Source organism: Sinocyclocheilus rhinocerous, unplaced genomic scaffold, assembly GCF_001515625.1.
Source record: "Sinocyclocheilus rhinocerous isolate Xijiao unplaced genomic scaffold, SAMN03320098_v1.1 scaffold240, whole genome shotgun sequence".
NCBI lineage: Eukaryota > Metazoa > Chordata > Actinopteri > Cypriniformes > Cyprinidae > Sinocyclocheilus > Sinocyclocheilus rhinocerous.
In genome coordinates this window covers 696,216-718,190 of record NW_015654534.1, presented here as the reverse complement: position 1 = coordinate 718,190, position 21,975 = coordinate 696,216, and the positions used below count along the sequence as shown (strand labels likewise).

Here is a 21,975-nt window from a genome sequence, read left to right as displayed (position 1 = left end):
AAAACGTTAATATAATTTGTAGCAAAAAAGAAAAAAAAAAAAAACATGGCAAAAGCAGAAAAATCCTCATTGTTGAGCTCTGAATCAGAGTATGCACTGAATACAGAGCAAACCAACTCCAGCCCTCTTGTGGCGCATTTTGCAAGTTCCTCATGTCATATAATTTTACATACTCTACCCTGCAGAGGTCTCTGGACATCTCAGTGAAAGAAATGCATCCAGTTACAGTAACCTTTATATCACAATCTGCCATCACATCCTGACCCCAGACAGTGTCTCTGAATCAATATTCATCATGTTACTGTTTTGAGGCGCACTCACCTTCAATAGTGGTGAATTTGAGAGCTGCAGTGTTGAGGATTTGAACTCTGTCTGCCTGTATAGAGATGTCAGCCTCCTGTAAACTCTGTTTCTGGAGCATGTCCTCCACTTCAAGAAGATGTTTGCCATAGTCTTTAGACAGCAGCTTAACCTGGAGTGAGAATATGGCACGTTGATTGTGTCAACTTGACTACTGCATGAAAATAGTGGCATGAAAATAGTGTTAAAACACCATGTATGTTTTTTGTGGCTGGTTTTAATCAAAAACCAAATCAAATTGGTACAGTCAATCCACCTGCATCTCCTCCATCCAGTCGATCATGTAGACCATCTCTTGGAAGGTCTTCTGCAAGGCCAGGTTCTTCTCCAGACGGGTTTTACGCCCCACCACCAGCTCCTTCAGAAGGCTCCACTGGCCGAAGATGTTTTCTTTGCGCGCCAAGATACGTCGGATGTCATAGTACCCTTCTGACTCCATCTCAGTCGCCAGCTCCACCACGACACTGATGCGCTCCTCGTATGACATGATGTCTGCTTCGATCGCCTCGTGTTTCTTCATGGCAGCTTCAACAGCTGGCAGGTCATAGCCGAAGTTATCCTGAGAAAAACACAGCACCCGTTTAAGTCAGAATTTCTCCTGTTTTATTTTACCCAGTTCACCAAGTTTTATTTTTTTCTGTTCTGCACACCTGTGAGACGAGACGCTGGTTTTCATTCAGCCAAGCCTGCCTCATGGTGGTCTTATGATCGAATCGTTGAGCTAGAAGTTCTAGCTTTTCCTGACGAATCAGCTCTTTTCTAAGAGCTACGCCCCTCTCGTGCTCCGCCTTCTCTAGTCTCTCCCACGCCTTTCATGAGAAAAACAAAATATCAGGATTATTCTGTGAGACAATGCCAACAATCATACAATCATTTTGATTAAGTCATTCAATAATATATCAATATACTAAAATGTGAATAGCTTAGCTGAAAAGGGTAAATAGTAGGTAAATAAAACTTCCTATAATAAATAAAATATACAAAAATTATACACTATCTGTAATTATAAAAAAAATGATCGGAATCACTAAAAGTTTGACATAATTAAAAAATGTTAAAATTTTTGAAATGTCTTTTATAATCACCAAGGCTGAATTTGTTTAATCAAACACACAGTAAAACACTAAAATTGCGAAATATTATTTCAATTTAAAATAGCTGTTTTGTATTTGAATATGTTTTAAAATGTAATTTATTCCTGTGATCAAAGCTGGATTTTCAGCATCATTACTCCAGTCTTCAGTGTCACATGAGCCTTCAGAAATCATGATAATATGCTGATTCGCTGCTCAAGAAACATTTCTGATTATTTGAAAACAGTTGTGCTGCTTCATACATTTTGTTGAAATTGTGATACACTACCATTTCAAAATTTGGAGGAAGTATGATAAAAAATAATAATACTTTTATTCAGCAAGGATGCATTAAAAGGATAAAAAGTCAGGACATTTATAATGATGCAAAAAATTCAATTTCAAATGTTGTTCTTTTGAACTTTCAATTTATCAAAGAGTCCTGAAGGGAAAAAAAACATTTCCACAAAAATATTAAGCAGCAAAAACTGTTTTTCACAGTAAAAATAATAAGTACTATCATCAATAATTGAGCACCAAAATAATTGATAATAACTGAGCTGCAAATCAGCATATTAGAATGATTTCTGAAGGCTCATGTGACAGTGAAGACTGGAGTGATGATGCTGAAAATACAGCTTTGATCACAGGAATAAATTACATTTTAAGACATATTCTATTAGAAAACAGTTATTTTAAATTGTAAAATATTTCACGGTATTACATTTTTTACTGTATTTTTTAAATCAAAATCAGGGGTTTTACATTACATTAAAAAAATCTTAATTATTCCAAAACTTCTGACAAGCGGTGTATATTTCTTCTTTAGGTCTTTAGTTAATATTTAATTCAAATGACATGATATGTCATATTTCTATATTTTCAAATAAAAAAAAAAGTAACTTTTTTTCTGAAAGGGAATCAGCCCTGTTTTGGTTATACAAAAATACAAATTTGACACTGTAACCAGCTGAGAACCATATTAACTAAACAGTACATACCTTATTGATGTCTGAGATAAGTTTCCCATCATGAGGCATATATGGCTTCTGATTGTTAGCTCTGAGCTTACTTTGGATGGTGAAAAGCAGCACCTCCAGGTTCCCTTTCTCCTGGAATCTGAACAAAAACAATCCACACCATAAATAACCACACAAACTGCACTACATCTGTGCTGTCTGTGCTGTACATCTTTCCATTAAAAACAGCACAGATACTTACTATTTCAGACCACATATTAAACTCTATGTCAGTGTCACTGTACGGTAACTTCGGTCACTGAGTGTTAAACAAGCTGCATTCCTCGCAGTGAAAGTAACAGCTCTCTCAAGTGTCAGCACATTCCCTGATTGTGATATTTGATTAATGCAACGGCATGAACAAGTCTTTATTCCAAATGGACTAATGTAATTAACTTAAAGCTTTAAAAACAGAGTAAAAGAGTCCAATAAACATGAGCACATCAGTTGAGCACATCGACCGATTCTAAAAGGGAGTTTACATTGAAAGTATGCGACAAAGTGACCAAAAATCATTAATTTTCAACAAGAGTTGGTGATATTGTTTGTACATAATATGAAAAGACAAACACTTTCTCTACACAATGTTAAGTGGTGAGAAAAATTACAATAATACAGCCTACTTGCGGTCAGATATTGAATAGCTATGGTTAGCAGCACAATCTGCCAATAATCAGCGAAAAAAAAACACTTTCCAGCTAGTATGCTTTTAAAAAGAGTGCTTTAAATAATATACTTAAGTATGGACTGAATGTAATGTTTTCGGACACTTAATTGCATGTTACTTATAATTAAATTAAAATTATGTTAAATGCAATTAGCTGAACTTAAGAGTGCTTTTTTTTTAACCCACTTAAGTAGGACTTCAGTACAACTTTATATACAATGTCATAAATACTTCTACTGTCTTTGAAATGTTTAATGTGCACTGCAGAATGTACTGACAAGCAATTGCTCCTAGTCTGGTGAAATAAAATATAATTCAATGTCATTTCTGTTGTTCACCCAAAAAAAGAAAATTCTGTCATCATTTACTCACCTTCGTGTTGTTTCAAACCTGTATTGTACTGTCTTCTGTTGAACACAAAAGAAGATATTTTAAAGAATGTGTATAAACAAACAGTTGCTGGTAGCCATTGACTTCCATAGTAATTTTTCCATACTATGGAAGTCAATGGCTACCAGCAACTGTTTGGTTACAACATTCTTCATAATACCTTCTTTTGTATTCAACAGAAGTCAGAAACTCATACAGGTTTGGATTTTCATTTTTGGGTGAACTATCCCTGTGTGTGTTAAGAAAAGTCATGAAAGTACACTTAAGTGGCCCTTTATTCCATTAATATTATATAATCTGCACTGCAAGTACAGTTTTTTTAAAATACACTTTTAAGATTTGAAGTACACTGCAAGTGCACATTCAATATAAGCGCACTTCTTTTTCACACGGGTAGGAACACCTTTGAACACCTTTGACCAACAATACTAGTCTCCTTAAATGGTAGAGTAAGAAAGCGCTGAAAGAACCAGATGATTCACAGTCATAGTTTGAGACGAGTACTTCTCTGGCAGTCATCAGACCTCTGTTTCATTTATTCTCTCTTACTTGATAGGCTTCTCAATGGTGCAGTAGGTGGTAAAGGCTTGAAGCTGTTGCTGAACACCCGACAGTGAGTTTGCAAACTTCTGGTTGCTAATGATGCTAATGGTTCTCTCAATCCACTCTAACAGGTCGGATGCTAAAGCCTCGTAACGGCGAATGATCTTCTCAGCTTCTATAGCATTGTCCAGCACCTAGAAAGAGGAAAAAGAGAGGAAAAATGTGCATCTGATAACACACTCGAGCTAATTCACATGAGACGATAATGTATTTAGCTTTATCAAACATGCACAAAAACACCCCCTACCTTTCCAATTCTCTTCCCTTCTACAATAAGTGCCTTCATTTTGGAGAAATAATGATAGTAGGATACTACATAAGTGATGATGGACTTCTCATCTGGGTTCTCTGTGTTTACATCTGGGTGGGAGAAAATGGTTATAGTTTTGAGTGATCATTCAGCTATTTAGCAAATCTCTGTCCGAACAAGGTCATTTAAAGGGTCACACTGTATTAGCTGTATTTAGTGAGAGTAAAATGCTGTTCGTTACCCTCAGGGTCTAGTAGTTTGGTGAGTCCGAGACTCTGTTCAGCTATGTTAAAGGCTTGCTGGAGGTTGTGTGTTGCATTGGATCTGGTCAACTTGTGGAATTCAATTAAATCAGGCCTGTGAAACACGCAAGCAGAAATCAGCTCACATAACGTGACATGTGGCCAAGTATGGTGACCCATACTCGGAATTAGTGCTCTGCATTTATCCCATCCAAAGTGCACACACACAACAGTGAACACACACCCGGAGCAGTGGGCAGCCATTTATGCTGCGGCGCCCGGGGAGCAGTTGGGGGTTCGGTGCCTTGCTCAAGGGCCCCTCAGTGGTGGTATTGAAGGTGAAGAGAGCGCTGCACATTCCCCCCCCCCACCTACAATCCCTGCCGGTACGAGACGCGAACCCGCAACCTTTGGGTTACGAGTCCGACTCTCTAACCATTAGGCCATGACTTCCCAACAGCCTCTATCAATGATGTGAATGGTATAAAAGAAAGCCAAGTCAGTATGATGTGTATCTGTCTGAACCGCTGACCTGTGCCTGTGAATAAGAGCGTTGAAAGCCAGGCCGTCCCTCCAGCAGGTGGTGAAGTTGTGAATGTTGACCTCTGGGTACCTGGGGCAAAACACAGGAAACACATCGCAGCATCATCAAAGACTTCTCACGTACAGCAAAATCATGTCTATTTCTCTGAAGGCCCAAATAATACCAAACACATCAAAATTTTGGAATAATTATAATTTTTAAAATGTTTTTGAAAGAAGTCTCATGCTCACCTTTGCTGGTTTTATATGATCAAATATACAGTAATATTGTCAAATCTTACTAAAAGTTTTCTATATGAATGTATTCCTATGATGACAAAGCTGAATTTTCAACATCATTACTCCAGACTTCAGTCTCACATGAACAATTACATGAATCAAAAGTGACAGTAGTAAAGACATTTATAATGTTACAAAAGATTTATATCTCAAATAAATGCAGTTCTTTTAAACTTTTAAAGTACCACAATTGTCATAAAAATATTAAACAGCAAAAAAGGTATTTATCACTGATAATAAGAAAAACATTAATAATTGAGCAGAAAATCAGCATATTAAAATGATTTCTAAAGAATCATGTGACACTGAAGACTGGAGTGATGATGCTGAAAATTCAGTTTTGATCACAGGAATAAATTACATTTTAAAATATATTAAAATAGAAAACAGTTATTTTAAATGGTAATAATATTTCACAATAATACTGTTTTAATGTACTTTTTGATCAAATAAATGCTGTCTCGGTGAGCATAAAATACTTATTTTAAAAACATTAAAATACCTTAATTATTCCAAATGATTATTTTTACCAGTAGCATATACAGTATATACAGGTGCATCTCAATAAATTAGAATGTCATGGAAAAGTTCATTTATTTCAGTAATTCAACTCAAATTGTGAAACTCGTGTATTAAATAAATTTTCTTCCCTGTTGTACCGAATATCTATACTTTTCACATTATCATATTGAAGTTAGAAATTCAAATATTGTGACAAAATTGATCTTTTAGGGTGCCACAAGTTTGTTAAAATTTCCAAAGGGTGCCGCGACTAAAAAAAGGTTGGGAAACACTGGCCTAGTGAACCAAACTGAGAGACCATTTTGAAGGCTCAGGAAACCTTTGCAGGTGTTTTGAGTTGATTAGCTGATTGGCATGTCACCATATTCTAATTTGTTGAGATAGTGAATTGGTGGGTTTTTGTTAAATGTGAGCCAAAATCATCACAATTAAAAGAACCAAAGACTTAAACTACTTCAGTCTGTGTGCATTGAATTTATTTAATACACGAGTTTCAGAATTTGAGTTAAAATAAATGAACTTTTCCACGACTAATTTATTGAGATGCACCTGTAGTATGACTGTCCATGGGTTGGTTATGGGTAGTTGTGGGATAGATATATAGATGTTACCCTGCTGTTTTCATCTGACACCACAGAAGTAGGGCATCTTTAGCGGAGCGTGTCTCTCTGTTGTCCTCCGTCTCAATCTTAATCACCTGGATCTGTTAGGAATGAGAAACACCAATAAAAAGGTTACTGCAATCCGAAATTGACAGACATTACATGGTTGTGTGCTCTTTAAGGGACCAGTCACTGGCTTTGCTTTCCCTACTGGGATCATTAAGCCAAAAAACTTCATATTCATATTGCAATGAAACAAATGATAGTATACCAGGAGGACCATGCAGTATCCCAATCATCAAAAAAGGGCTACATCTTGGTTGTTAATTTTGAAGGGAAATTTATATATATTTTTTTCTAATGAAATGGCATAACAATTCCCTGAAGCAGTAACAACAAAATCAAATACTTTTTTTTGTTGTTGAAATTTTGGGTAATTTAGATCTTATTCAAATCTTAATTAAAGGGATATTTCAACCAAAAATGAAAATTGGCAAAAGATGGCACATGGATTATTTTACCGATGTCCTTGCCACGTTTCTGGACTTGGGAACATTTCAGTTGTATTGCTGTCTATTCAGGGTCAGAAAAAGCTCTCAGATTCCATCAAAAATATCTTAATCTGTGTTCCGAAGATGAACGAAGGTCTTATGGGTTTAAAACGACATGAGGGTGAGCAATTAATGACAGAACTTTCATTTTTGGGTGAACTAACCCTTTAAATTTCATTTTGCAATTCATTTAATTGTGTGTGTGTTTTTTGTATTAGGAGTGAACCTTTTGCACTCTGGATGTTTTATAGTCTCACTGCTTTTCTCAAGTTGAAATTACACATTGTGCAAGGTAGAGAACAGTATTGTCTTTATTCTGATGCTTTTTTATATTACTAAATTGTTTTATATTTAAAATCATTAGTGCCATGGTGTTTTAATGGTTTCGTGAGAATCACCCTATTATTGTGTGTATTGTGTTCAACATTGTGGCTGATATATAAATGTTATTCAACACAATAAAAAAAAAGACAAACTGCTCTGTGTTAGGACAAATTGTTAAAAGAATTATTCCTATTTTTTTCCCCCCAGATTGCATATCTAAAAAAGTTACCAAGGTCTGAACCACTCAGATTGACAAAAAACAAAAATGAAATCAATCAAAAATGTCTGAAAAGCTCATAAGGGTTAAAGGGATAGTTCACCCAAAAATGAAGACTGGTAACCAAACAATTGATGGTAGCCATTGTCTTCCATAATATTTTTTTTCATACTATGGAAGTCAATGGCTGCCGTCAACTGTCTGGTTACCAACATTCTTCTTCTTTTGTGCTCAACAGAAGAAAGAAACTCTTACAGGTTTGAAACAACTTGAGGGTGAGTAAATGAAGGCAGAATTTTCATTTTTGGTGAATTATTTCTTTAAATTAGATTTTTATATTTTCTAAAGAAATTGTGCTCGTCAGTGCAAAAGTTGCCTTCATCGTGCTTAGGTGTTTGAGTGGTTGATAGGACCTTGCTAGGAAGATGCTAGGCATTTCTGGGTAGTTACCAGGTGGTTGCTTACTGGCCCGAGTCCTGTGATCTCAATGATATTCAGGTCTCTCCTTCAATTAAAGTTTATGAGATGCAATGACAATGACATTAAAGGTATTCATTCATTGTATAGAATTATCGTATCATATTTAATGTGACTGCATTAACCTAGTATCTGTGGTTTACTGGCCTGTTCCGTCATCAGGCCACAAATATCATATTGTGCTTAGTGTCGTCTCATCAATACATATGACAGCAATTGCACCAGTTTTGTCATTTTGACGTGATACATACTAATGCGTGGCACAAGGACACACTCTCACAATATCAGGCATTATAGTGTGAATCAAACACACACACAAACATCCCCAGCACATTACAAAACTACAGTGACCCAAGATCATTCGTCATATTGAATTTCTTGCATCATGCAGTTAATATATGATCGATGTCTACAACCTCAAAGAACAGCACTGCAAAAACCTGTAATTTAGGCTTGTTTTTCCAGTAAAACATCCTTAAAACAAGATAAATTTGCTTGAGAAGCAACATTAGGTTAGATAAGAAGTCTTTCCCTCACAGAATATATCTTGAGTTATGTAATATTTTTCTTATTCAGTTGGGCGACAAGGTTTTTTTTTGCTTTAAGTGTAAATCTAACAAAATTTACAAAGGCTTATGCTTAAAACAAGAGTAGCAAAGTTCTACAAAGGAAAGATAGGAAATGTAAACAGATTTATAATGAATAATACATAACAAGAGAAAGCAAATATAAAACCTTCATCAAACTAGTGTAGCCTAAGTTGTGATATATAGTGCTACATCTGTAACGTTTCTGGTCCACAAGATACTGAAGTTTGCATGTTTCTTTTGCCTTACAGCTTTCCCATCTGCCCTCTTCCTAATTCCTCCCTCTCTTTCTCTCTCTCTCTCTCTGTTCGGCTGCTGCAGTGTTCGGCCTTACCTGCTGACTGGGCAGAGTGAACTCCAACAGAGATGGGGAGGGTAGGAAGAAGATAAATAGGGGAGCGGAGAGATATTCCGGCATATATGGAGACAGGATATAAAGAGGAATATGGAGGAGGGAGGCGGGACAATAAATGAGAGCGAGAGGGGAAGAGGAAGAATCACGAGAGGACGAGAGCTGAACGTGAATGATAGCCCCACCCCGCCATCTCTACGGCACGCTCGGTGGATCGAGTGACACGCCACCTCTCTCAGTCCCTACGTCCAAAATCACCACAGCATCAGCTTACTGGGCTGCAGTCAGACGGCATTCTGGGTAACCTGCCACTGCTTTACTGATAGAGCCAAGAGATGACAGGCAATACAAACCAGGAGCTGCTCTGTACTTTGTAGTTACATGGACACGGAGCGCTTTAAAATATTCAGAGAGATGATGGAAGTGAGAAAATACAAGCCTGGTTTCCCGGTGACCGTGATTTCACCAAGTACAACATGTTCCTGGATCAACATCCTTGTTGATCCTGGAACAACATTCCAATTAACCAATCAGAATTGAGGGATAACTTTTCAGGAAATGTCTGTTTTAGGCTTACAATCAGGGTTAGGTGCTTTTACACCCTTGTTAATCAGCTATCATTTCACACTGATTTTAGGAATAAATTATGGGTAGGGTTAGGTTTAGGGGTAGGGATTGGGTTTAGTCTATATTTTTGGACAGTAATGTTGATCCAGGATCAACAAAAGATGTTGATCCAGGAACATGTCTTACTTGGCAAAATCACGGCGACCCTGGTTTCCCTTGTGAAAATTGAGTACAGTTTCACATACTTTTAAAAAGCACTCATCACCATCCCACTCATAACCTTCTTATTTTAATTTAAAAATGTAGGTTAGATAGGATAAACAAATAAAAAATGACCTACTGTACATTTAACTTTCTCGGCCTATACGGTTTCCTTAATAGCCATATTTATATTTTTAGACCTGCAACCTCTTTTGAAATAGAAGTACATCAACACAGGAGATTTTAATGTCTTTAAGGGAACCAGGAAAAACACACGTAGCAGGAAAGGTTAACACATTCACAGACATTCAATACCTGACATTGGAGACAAGGAAACACAGGGCTTAAGTACAGGGGAACTAATGGGACACACCTGGGAACAAATGAACTGAACGGGAAACACCTGGAACAAATGATCATAATGACAGGAACGGGAAGGACTAAATAAGGGCAAGGAAGGCACTTGGGGAGCAAAACACACACAAAACACGGAACAGGGTCTGACATTACTCCCCCGCCCTCCCGGAAGGCGCATCCTCGCGCCTCACAACATCCAACGGGGAGGTGGGGTGGGTACTCTGGAGGCCCCTCAGGACAGACACGGGACAGCAGGCCTCCAGAGTGGTACCCGTTCGGTGGGCCATGGTGGAGCAGGCAGCTCGGGGAGCCATGGAGGAGTAGAGAACTCAGGGGGCCATGGCGGATCAGACAGTTTGGGGTGCCATGGCGGATCAGGCAGACTAGGAGGCCATGGCGGAGCAGGGAACTCAGAAGGCCATGGCTGGACGGCCTCCGTAGCCTTGGCCTCACCACTCGGCCGGCCACTATGGACAGACCCATAGTACCCCCCCAGTTAACACATTCACAGACATTCAATACCTGACATTGGAGACAAGGAAACACAGGGCTTAAGTACAGGGGAACTAATGGGACACACCTGGGAACAAATGAACTGAACGGGAAACACCTGGAACAAATGATCATAATGACAGGAACGGGAAGGACTAAATAAGGGCAAGGAAGGCACTTGGGGAGCAAAACACACACAAAACACGGAACAGGGTCTGACATTACTCCCCCGCCCTCCCGGAAGGCGCATCCTCGCGCCTCACAACATCCAACGGGGAGGTGGGGTGGGTACTCTGGAGGCCCCTCAGGACAGACACGGGACAGCAGGCCTCCAGAGTGGTACCCGTTCGGTGGGCCATGGTGGAGCAGGCAGCTCGGGGAGCCATGGAGGAGTAGAGAACTCAGGGGGCCATGGCGGATCAGACAGTTTGGGGTGCCATGGCGGATCAGGCAGACTAGGAGGCCATGGCGGAGCAGACAGTTCAGGAGGACATGGCGGAACAGGCAGACTAGGAGGCCATGGCGGAGCATACAGTTCAGGGGGCCATGGTGGAACAGGGAGCTCGGGGAGCCATGGCGGAGCAGGCAGCTCAGAAGGCCAAGGTAGATCAGACAGTTCAGGAGGCCATGGCGGAGCAGGGAACTCAGAAGGCCATGGCTGGACGGCCTCCGTAGCCTTGGCCTCACCACTCGGCCGGCCACTATGGACAGACCCATAGTACCCCCCCAAAAAAAAAATCCTTGGGGAGAATATAGTCTTTAGAGGCCCTCCGTAGGCCTAACTCAGGAACAGTGGCCCTCCCTGGGCTTGACTTGGGAACTGGAGCCCTTTCTGTGCTACACTCGGGGACTGGAGCCTTCTCTGGGCTAAACTTGGGACTGGAACCCTCTCTGGGCTAAACTCGGGGACTGGAGCCCTCTCTGGGCTAGAACAGGAGCCCTCCGTGGGCTAAACTCGGGGACTGGAGCCTTCTCTGGGCTAAACTCGGGAACAGGAGCCCTCCGTGGGCTAAACTCGGGAACAGGAGCCCTCCGTGGGCTAAACTCGGGAACAGGAGCCCTCCGTGGGCTTAACTCAGGAACAGGAGCCCTCTTTGGGCTGGATTCGGGGGTTGGAGCCGACACTGGAGCGAGCGCTGGGGCTGGAGCCGACCGCCTTCTCCTCCTTCGATTCCCCTTTTGGTTCGGGGCGAAAGGCATGGTCGGTGGGCTTGAGTGAGCCGCAGCCGGCGGGCTTGACTACGGAACGGCTGGCGGGCTGGAGAGAGCCTCAGCCGGCGGGCTTGACTGAGAAACGGTATTCTGTCACGATTCACTACGGTGTTGGAGCGCGGAGCGAGGAACCAGGAGACCAGGAGTACATCAACACATGAGATTTTAATGTCTTTAAGGGAACCAGGAAAAACACACGTAGCAGGAAAGGTTAACACATTCACAGACATTCAATACCTGACACTGGAGACAAGGAAACACAGGGCTTAAGTACAGGGGAACTAATGGGACACACCTGGGAACAAATGAACTGAATGGGGAACACCTGGAACAAATGATCATAATGACAGGAACGGGAAGGACCAAATAAGGCCAAGGAAGGCACTTGGGGAGCAAAACACACGAAAAACACGGAACAGGGTCTGACACATTTATGATACACTAAAATGTACTTTAATGTCATTCTATTGAAACTTGTGTGTCATGTATTTAAACACATTTGTAATTATATTCGTAATGGTGAAGTTGCAATTTAGTACATTTAAAATATACTAATTTAGTACATAATTTAGAACATATATTAATATAGTACATATAATATATATTCAGTATATATTTGATAACTTCAAATTTAATATCAAATAACACACTGCAGTTAAAATTATAATCAAGTACTTTACATGTGCTTTAGAAAGTTAGTCAAAAACATTAAATAAATAAATGTACTTTATTTGACAAAAGATTATTAAAACAACAATTTAAAATGTACTATAAAGGAAAATTTTTAATATGACATTGTTGACGTGCACTTAAGTGTACCTAAAGTGTACTGAAGTGTGTTAAGAAACATAAGCATGAAAGTGACTCTATTTAAGTGCACTTAATTGGCCTTTTATTTCATGAATATTATAATATCTGCCAGTTCAGTTTTTAAAAGTAGATATTTGATACAATTAAGGACATTTCTTTTTCACAGCATTGCCCTTGGTTAAAGTTGGATGAGAGCTTGGCAGAGTGATGGACTTGTTCAACCAAAAATGAAAATTCTGTTTATAAAATTCAAAAACCCTTATGCCATTCCAAACCACACAAAAAAAGAACTTTAGCACTCTTCCCAAGCTGTTTTTCTTCATACAATGACAGCATACAGGGACAAAGGGCTGCAAAACCCAAAATGACAAAAAAACACCAAAAAAGGAGTCATTCAGGCGCTTGTGAGCAACCCACAGAAATTAAAAATGAGAAATTGGTCACACTATGGTCTTGTGGCCTTCACAGTCACATGCATACTGTGGGCATTGTTAGTGCACATAAAGTGACTCAACTGTATTTTGTCAACTCCACTGCTATCAGTACTGCATACCTACAGTACGTAATGTAGGTATTGACAATCGGTCATACAGACACACGGGCACCACACAGACAGTGATCACACACAGCAGGGACCATAAAGGGCAGACAGGGATCAAACACCCCCACAGGGTCCAAACATGCCCACCTCTTTTACAGATCAGACCGCATCAGATCAAATAAATCCAGCGCTAGTCAATGATTGCATACTGGATAAGACGGCCCAGAGATCAGTACTCAGAGCTTTCTCTTAAAGTCAGATGAGGCCTTCAAAAAGTCCAAAAGCAGTCTCAAGAAATCCAAGAAGCTCTTACCTGGAAGCGGAGGATGATGGTCCAGATGAGGCCGAGAGTGAGGCGGTGGTTTCCATCAACTATATCATGAGAACCAACATTTTCTAGATGAACCCTCTGTTCTTTGAGGAACTGAAGAGCCTTATCCACATTCTCCAAACAGTGAATCCTCATCCTGCCTCTCGTGGGCCGAGGCTTAAAACAAAAACATATTAAAACAAGAATGTGTCAGAAACACGTGCTTGAAACTTCCTGTATTCAACCTTTGAAAGACAATTAATAAAGCATAGCATGTAGGCTGAGTCAGGGTGATTGTCATGAATTAAAACTAAAATTATTATAAATAAACATTTTTGTTACTTGAAAAAAGCTGAAATAAAAATATGAATATTAGATACAAGACATTTTGCCATGAAAGCTAACTGAAATAAGTTTAAATTGAAGCACTAAACTTACTAACTAAAAATAAATAAAAACTAAAACTAAAATGGAAATAAAAATTAATTAAATCTAAATTGTATTTTAAAAGCTAACAGAAATAACAAAAGCATATAAAAATTTAATTAAAATTAAACTAAATATATAAAAATAAAAGCCTATTCAAAATATTAAAAACTATGACAGTATATACAGGTGCATCTCAATAAATTAGAATGTCGTGGAAAAGTTCATTTATTTCAGTAATTCAACTCAAATTGTGAAACTCGCATAACTTTGGACCACTGGGCAACAGTCCAGTTCTTCTTCTCCTTAGCCCAGGTAAGACGCCTCTGACGTTGTCTGTGGTTCAGGAGTGGCTTAACAAGAGGAATACGACAACTGTAGCCAAATTCCTTGACACGTCTGTGTGTGGTGGCTCTTGATGCCTTGACCCCAGCCTCAGTCCATTCCTTGTCAAGTTCACTCAAATTCTTGATTCGATTTTGCTTGACAATCCTCATAAGGCTGCGGTTCTATCGGTTGGTTGTGCATCTTTTTCTTCCACACTTTTTCCTTCCACTCAACTTTCTGTTAACATGCTTGGACACAGCACTCTGTGAACAGCCAGCTTATTTGGCAATGAATGTTTGTGGCTTACCCTCCTTGTGAAGGGTGTCAACGATTGTCTTCTGGACAACTGTCAGATCAGCAGTCTTCCCCATGATTGTGTAGCCTAGTGAACCAAACTGAGAGACCATTTTGAAGGCTCAGGAAACCTTTGCAGGTGTTTTGAGTTGATTAGCTGATTGGCATGTCACCATATTCTAATTTGTTGAGATAGTGAATTGGTGGGGTTTTGTTAAATGTGAGCCAAAATCATCACAATTAAAAGAACCAAAGACTTAAACTACTTCAGTCTGTGTGCACTGAATTTATTTAATACACGAGTTTCACAATTTGAGTAGAATTACTGAAATAAATGAACTTTTCCACGACATTCTAATTTATTGAGATGCACCTGTAAATAATATTAAAATAACACTGGGCTGAATCAAATCTTAGAGCAAGTTATTAAAAGAAAAACACTTTTTTTTCTGAAGTGCCACCACAATCCTGAGTGTTTTTTAGGATGCTGCTATGTGTTGCTAGGTTTCTGAATGGTTGTTTACTGGTCAAATCACCAGCAAGCAGAAATATTAGGTTCATTCCTATAGAAAAGTAAGAGAAAACCTCTCCTCATTGAGTCAAATCATCTAAGGTATTCATTTGAGTGGGGCTCAATCCAAATAGTACAGCAAAAGTATTAGTGATACTAGCAAGAAATACTAATAATTAGTGATGCACCAAAATTCTGGCACCCAAAAATATTTCACCAAAAAAAAAAATTGGTTTTAGCTGAAATAGTTTTGGAGGGCCGAAATCAAACTGTGCTGTTTAACTAGTGGCTCTCTAATGACGCTTTTTGACTGTGTCAGCATCTATAAGCTAACAGGTAAACATCAGCAGCAATACAATAGCAATCTGTACATTTGTTTGGCTGAAATGTGGAGAGGCTGCTCATTGCCAAAATGTAATACATCTGGTTTAATTTATCGTCTTAGAACACGACACCCTGAATAGCAGAACAAGTTTAATTACACAAATTTAATCACCAAAACTTTATTTTAGGTTATCGGCTAATTAATATCAGTTTTAGTGTTTAGTGCATGGCTAAAACTAATTAATTACACAAAATATGTCAAATTAAAAAAGTGGAGAAAAAAAAGTGAAAATTGGAAAAAAGTTTGTTCAGCTGAGAACTCACCAGCAGCTCTCCTGACAGCACCTCCAGCAGCCTGATGAGCATGTATCCGTCTCTCAGGTCATTATACAGGTCAGAGATACGGCAGGACACACGGGCCAAATGAGAGTTCACCCACTTAGTAAAGGTTTTCTTCTGGACTGCGTCCCTCTCATCTGATATGATTACAAAAAGACAAACAAAATGTATTTATTTATATTAAAGGGTTAGTCGGAGCTGCTTCCGTGTACAACACTGAGCGCAAGCTACATTAAAGTGATTATTACGTTTTGAATATGGATATTTTTCTTACAAAAACACATCGATTTGCTACAGGAGGCCTTTGTTCACCCCCCGGAGCCGTGTGAGGCACTTTTTTTTATGGATGGGCGCTTTTTATTTAACTTCTTTTGGACTGATGCATGCAACACCCGCTGAGTGCCATTAAACAACTTGAAAGATCAAAGACAATTTTTAATATAACTCCGACTGGATTCCTCTGAAAGAAGAAAGTCATATACACCTAGGATGACTTGAGGGTGAGTAATTTATGAGATAATTTTCATTTTTGGGTGAACTAACCCTTTAGGGATGCATGATATCGGTATCATATCGGTTATCAGATTATATTAGAGTTTTCAGTCAGTTACATTTAGATTAACTTTGCCGTGGTATTGTTTTATGTTAATCTTTAAAAAAAACACTAATAATGCTGTTAAATGTAATCTTTAGCAAATCTCAGAATTAATATTTATTTCGCATACTGTACATTATAATGTTGATTTGTCTAAATCAATTGAATATTTGTTTTTAGTTTTTGATATTTGACAGTGTTACAGAATTTTTATTTCAGCCATATATTATTTCTCATACATAACAAAAATATGGGTGTTGAAAAATATCATATCCCTAATATATACACTACCATTCAAGTTTGGGGTCAGTTTCACTAATATTTTTGAAAGTCTCTTATGCTCACAAAGGCTGCATTTATTTGATGAAATACACAGCAAAAACAGTAATATTTTGAAATATTTAATTTAATTAATTTAAAATAAGTGTTTTCCATTTTAATATATTTTAAAATGTAATTTATTCCTGTGATGCAAAGCTGAATTTTCAGCATCATTACTCCAGTCTTCAGTGTCACATGATCCTTCTTATTATTGTCAATGCTGAAAGCAGTTTTAGCTGCTTCATATTATTGTGGAAACCAAGATACATTCTTTAGAATTTTTATTTCAGCCATATATTATTTCTCATACATAACAAAAATATGGGTGTTGAAAAATATCATATCCCTAATATATACACTACCATTCAAGTTTGGGGTCAGTTTCACTAATATTTTTGAAAGTCTCTTATGCTCACAAAGGCTGCATTTATTTGATGAAATACACAGCAAAAACAGTAATATTTTGAAATATTTAATTTAATTAATTTAAAATAAGTGTTTTCCATTTTAATATATTTTAAAATGTAATTTATTCCTGTGATGCAAAGCTGAATTTTCAGCATTAATACTCCAGTCTTCAGTGTCACATGATCCTTCTTATTATTGTCAATGTTGAAAGCAGTTTTAGCTGCTTAATATTATTGTGGAAACCAAGATACATTCTTTCGAAATTTTAAAAGAACAGCATTTGAAATAGAAATCTTTCGTAACATTATAAATGTCTTAACTGTCACTTTTTTGAACAATTTAGGGCATTGTTGCTGAATAAAAATATTAATTTCTTTAAGAAAAAAAAACCGCTGACCCCAAACTTCTGAACATTATACAGTGTATACGCTCAAAATATTGCACATGCACAGCCACAGATCCAGCAGATCTTCTACTCACCTGCTAGTTTTTTGATGCGGGAGCACTCAAATAGTTTGGCACTGGTGGTCTCTGTTTCCCAGAATCCTGTGCTTGCAGGCCTGTTGTTGTTGTTGAGCTGTCTCTGGGCCTCAGCATTGTCCAGGTCTGTTGAGGCATTGGCCATCGCGCCTGCTTCCTCAAGCAGCCCTGCATATAGTGCAGTAAAAGTCAGTTTCCACAGTAACACTCAAAGAGAAAAACCGTACAGCCAAACCTAATAGAATCCAAATCACAATTCATAAATTTCAGATTCAATTTACAGTAGATACAGACAAGGATACAAGGTACTCACAGAAAGATGAATAGGATAAATGGAAACTCAACATGGCAGTTAACCTACGTGACTTCAGCTTTTAAATTAACACAGCCAAATGGATTTTTGACATTTTATCTTTTTTTGTGTTCGATTTATTGCTGATTTCACATATGTTGTTAAAATGTAAATTTGGCAAGCAGTTTCAATCTTTTCTTACTGAATTACAAAGAAGCTGTTCTAGCATGATTAGGAAGTAGCTTCTAAGGGGGTGTTACCAAGATGGCCGCCAGGTGAACTAACTTGCCTTAAAGGGACAGTTCACCTGAAAATGAAAATTCTGTCACCATTTAATCACCATCATGTCCTTCCAAACCCATAAAACTTTTCAACAAAGGCTCATTGGGAAAAAGTGCATTTGACAACATTTCTGCTAATGTTACATTGCTTTTTCATATGTCACACTTTCAAAGTGAAATGTGCAGAGAGTAGCACTAAAAGCACGTTCAGTTTTATTTGAAACAGATGAACATGAATCTGGCAATGGTTTGTTATGTTGGTTCTTGTACGCATCACAGCAATTTGGAAATTAAATGTCTGTTGAGTGGTGCTAAAAGGTTAATCGCATTTGAAAAAGCCACCTACACTAAACACTACCCTAAAACTAACCGATAATGTTAACAAAATCAAATGTGACATAAAAACACTTGCAACCATGCCACTTTAGCTTATTTCTACATGTGTTTGAGCTTTATTTTATAAGCTTACTTGTGATTCGTGCTTCACAGGACTCATACCTAAATGCTACCAATGCTGTACCGGGTGCGCTACTGAGCAAGTTTACTATATCAGAAATGAAATACATATGGAGCTGGTTATGTGATGCAAACGTCAAAATGTACAAATCTTAAATCTTACATCAAGTCTTGGACGCTTCAAAAAGTTAATAAAGAGATCATACAACTAATCCATATGAATCGAGCTGTGCAATCAATGTGAATAATATGTAAATAAAAGGGCAGGCTAAATTAAAACTGTTCATCATATAAAGCAATCATAAATCTTCGGAAAGATTGGATTATACCACTTAATTCATGTGATTCATTTTTACTAACCCTTAAAAGTGACTTTGCACACATAAAGCTACAGAAAGGTTCACCAAAAATACGACCAACCACAAAAAGTAACTACATTTAGTATATATAAATGACTGTTGCAATCTTTAATAAAAAAATAAATGTGATTTTGTACTGTTGGGTTCTGATAATTGTGTTGGAACGGTCACATCTAGTGTACTTTATTCTCACACAAACGTATCTCGTGTCTAGTAACCAATTTAAGATGAAGAAAAATGTTTTTTTTTGTGTTTATTTTAGTCACTTCAAGTAGTAATGAGGTGAAGTTCAATGACTAGTGGATATATTTACCATTTTCACTTTCTGTTAAGATAAACTGCACACTTGATCACCCTTTTACTGCTCTTGGGACTGAGCCTACAAGCTTCCTACAACTTCTGTGAAGTCTACTTTGTAAGGCACTATGAATTGGAATTGGTGATTGGAACACAGCCATGGTTTCTGACATGTAAACTAATGTAGTGCCTATATGTGCAGTGCAAGCTAGCTTAACAGGTGTTTTGCGTCACAGTTATTAACCTACTATGTTATCTAATAGCTCAGAAATGTTGCATTGGCTATTCAGCATCCAGGGCCGGAACGATTTGTTTTAGGAGTCAGATATTCCTGTGAAACCAAAACAAATAACTGTCCCATTTTCCCTCAAGCTGATGTACAGAAGCTTCATGAGAGGGTGACGTCAAGTGACCTTTTTAGAGGAATACAGAACAACTGGGTCAATTCACCTACCAATGTAAGAGAGGGCAGCCCTCTTTTTTCTCTTTTTTTTCTTCAGCGTCTTGATAAGTGAATTTAGTATGAATGAATTTCTAATAGATTTAGGAGGCTAATCCTTCACCCCATCCCCCTTCCAGAAGCCTTTCCGATGTCTGCCAGTGAACAACCAGACCATCATTGGTGTGCTGTGTGTCATATGTGCTGTTTCATGAATTTCTATCCATACAGTCACTGTTCTCATGGTTATAAAGAAACACAGAGAGTCTTTGACAGGTGTTCTCCTGACACGCTCATTGAGATTTCAGTCATTATTATCTTGAGAGAATGCAGCACACAAATGCAGAGCGTTCCCCTCCCCCAGTACTCATAAACCCAAAATCTCAACAGCCCCATCCCCCATAATAACACACACACGCACACACACACACACACACTGTGGTTTTGGACATCCTGACAAATATTCCAAATGGCACATCAAAGGATAGCAAGAGATACGTTGATTTTATGTTTTATGTGAAAGATTTACGCCATTCTTTCTTATTTCTAATATATTTTTGCATTAAATAAATTTTCATATTTCACTTGTACATATATAAATGTGCGTATATATTAAAACATTTATATTTAGTAGGTATATTAAATGGCATGTCAAGAGATACGTTGAATTTGTTTGTGTGACAGACTTATGTCATTCTTATTCTTAATTTGAGTATGTATTTGCATTATATACATTTTCATATTTCACTTGTACATATATAATTCTATTTTTGCATTATATATATTTACATATATTTAAATGTGTGTGTATATATATGTTTGTATGTATGTAGGTGTACAAACACACACACACACGCACACACATTTATATGTACAAGTTTAACATCTTTTTAAAAAATCCTCATTATGTTTAAACACATTCGGCTCATATTTGAAAGTGTTTCAGATGTTTCACAGTTGGCCTAATTTCTCAGATTCTTCACAAATCGTGAGATGGTCCATGTGTTTTATGCAAAAAGGAATTCATCTCTTTAAGGCACGCTGACATTTTCCCTTTTGTCACGGAGTAAAATTCACAATCACAAGCCGCTCTGCACATTCTTTTGTAATATCATTTGATTTATCAATGTATTAATAACACAAACCCAAAATAGACTATAGAGAGCTTGCAAAAATCATTTTTAGAACAAATTGTAAAAATGAAAATTCTCAAATACTCTCTACCAATAAGCAGAAGGGGGACTTTTTTTGAGATACTGTATTACCCAAGAGACAGTACAAATGATTTCAAAATGAATGCCAGATAGATAGTTTCAAAGGAATTGGTGAGAGACATATGTACATTTTCTTATCACATTAAACAAGTTCTTTGCGAATTAGATTAAGCACTGCAGTACTGGAATGTCAAATTAGGCGAGAATTTTATTAAACCAGAAATCTATGTGACCACAATTTAAGTCTTCAACAAATGAGTTTGAGATTTACAAAAAAAAAATCTATAAGCCAACATTTGTCATTTATTTTAGAGTAAGATATGGATCTTGCTAAAATTATCCCAAACACATAATATTAAAATGCAAACCTGACCTAAATATTACTCCCACTTTTGAGAAAATACACCCACAAAGTATATGAGCTGTTCAACACAAGCTCATAAGTGTGACCTCTTTAAAGATTAAAGGTGCACTAAGCGAATTTTGACAAACGATGCTGATATTTAAAAAGCACCAAAACAAACAAGCCCAGATCTGCTAATATCTGTCCTGTGCACTCACTGAGCGCTCTCTTCTCCCTATCATTACTAGACACGCCCCTTACTGCTGATTGGCAGCAAGTGTGTTTTGGGACTCAGCCCGACACTATGGTCAAAAGCATTTTTCAAATATTGCTTAGTGCACCTTTAAGTGTAGGATCAAGCATATCAAAGAGGAACCCTGTATGTGACATAAAACTTGTACAGGAATCCCCTATAACATCAATATTAATGGGCTTATCCTTTTTTTATAGCCAGTAGCCTTTAGTTTTATATCACACCGGAGCAAAACTTGACAGCTTTTGTCATCGATGAAAGCAATGAACACATTTTTAAAAACTTAAAATGTTATTTTCTACTTTTCTATTGCTAATTGTTCATTTTCCAGAAGAAAAAGACTGTAATTTAAATGTGTATTCTGATAAATACAAATTTAGTTAACTTTTTTAAATCTCAAAGCTAAAATACATTGACTAAAAGACAAACTTTTTTATGTCATGGGATCTTTACTATTCTTTAAGATTT

The 21,975-nt window shown here is 37.6% G+C and overlaps 1 protein-coding gene across 1 annotated transcript in view; it reads right to left on the bottom strand.

The window, feature by feature from the left end:
- LOC107717595 (spectrin beta chain, non-erythrocytic 4-like) overlaps positions 1–17,942 on the bottom strand; it is an 82,419-nt gene extending 64,477 nt beyond the window's left edge. Inside the window, exons 1-13 of the mRNA XM_016524403.1 lie at positions 17,887–17,942; positions 17,574–17,741; positions 15,755–15,906; positions 13,552–13,725; positions 6,560–6,651; positions 5,137–5,217; positions 4,604–4,719; positions 4,360–4,472; positions 4,059–4,246; positions 2,435–2,552; positions 1,011–1,169; positions 617–919; positions 322–472 (exon numbers count right to left, since the gene is read on the bottom strand). Of these exons, the coding sequence (XP_016379889.1) occupies positions 322–472; positions 617–919; positions 1,011–1,169; positions 2,435–2,552; positions 4,059–4,246; positions 4,360–4,472; positions 4,604–4,719; positions 5,137–5,217; positions 6,560–6,651; positions 13,552–13,725; positions 15,755–15,906; positions 17,574–17,741; positions 17,887–17,920 (1,849 nt within the window). The 5' untranslated portion in view covers positions 17,921–17,942. The remainder of the gene's footprint in view (positions 1–321; positions 473–616; positions 920–1,010; positions 1,170–2,434; positions 2,553–4,058; positions 4,247–4,359; positions 4,473–4,603; positions 4,720–5,136; positions 5,218–6,559; positions 6,652–13,551; positions 13,726–15,754; positions 15,907–17,573; positions 17,742–17,886) is intronic.
- Between the last annotated feature and the right edge of the window lie 4,033 nt (positions 17,943–21,975).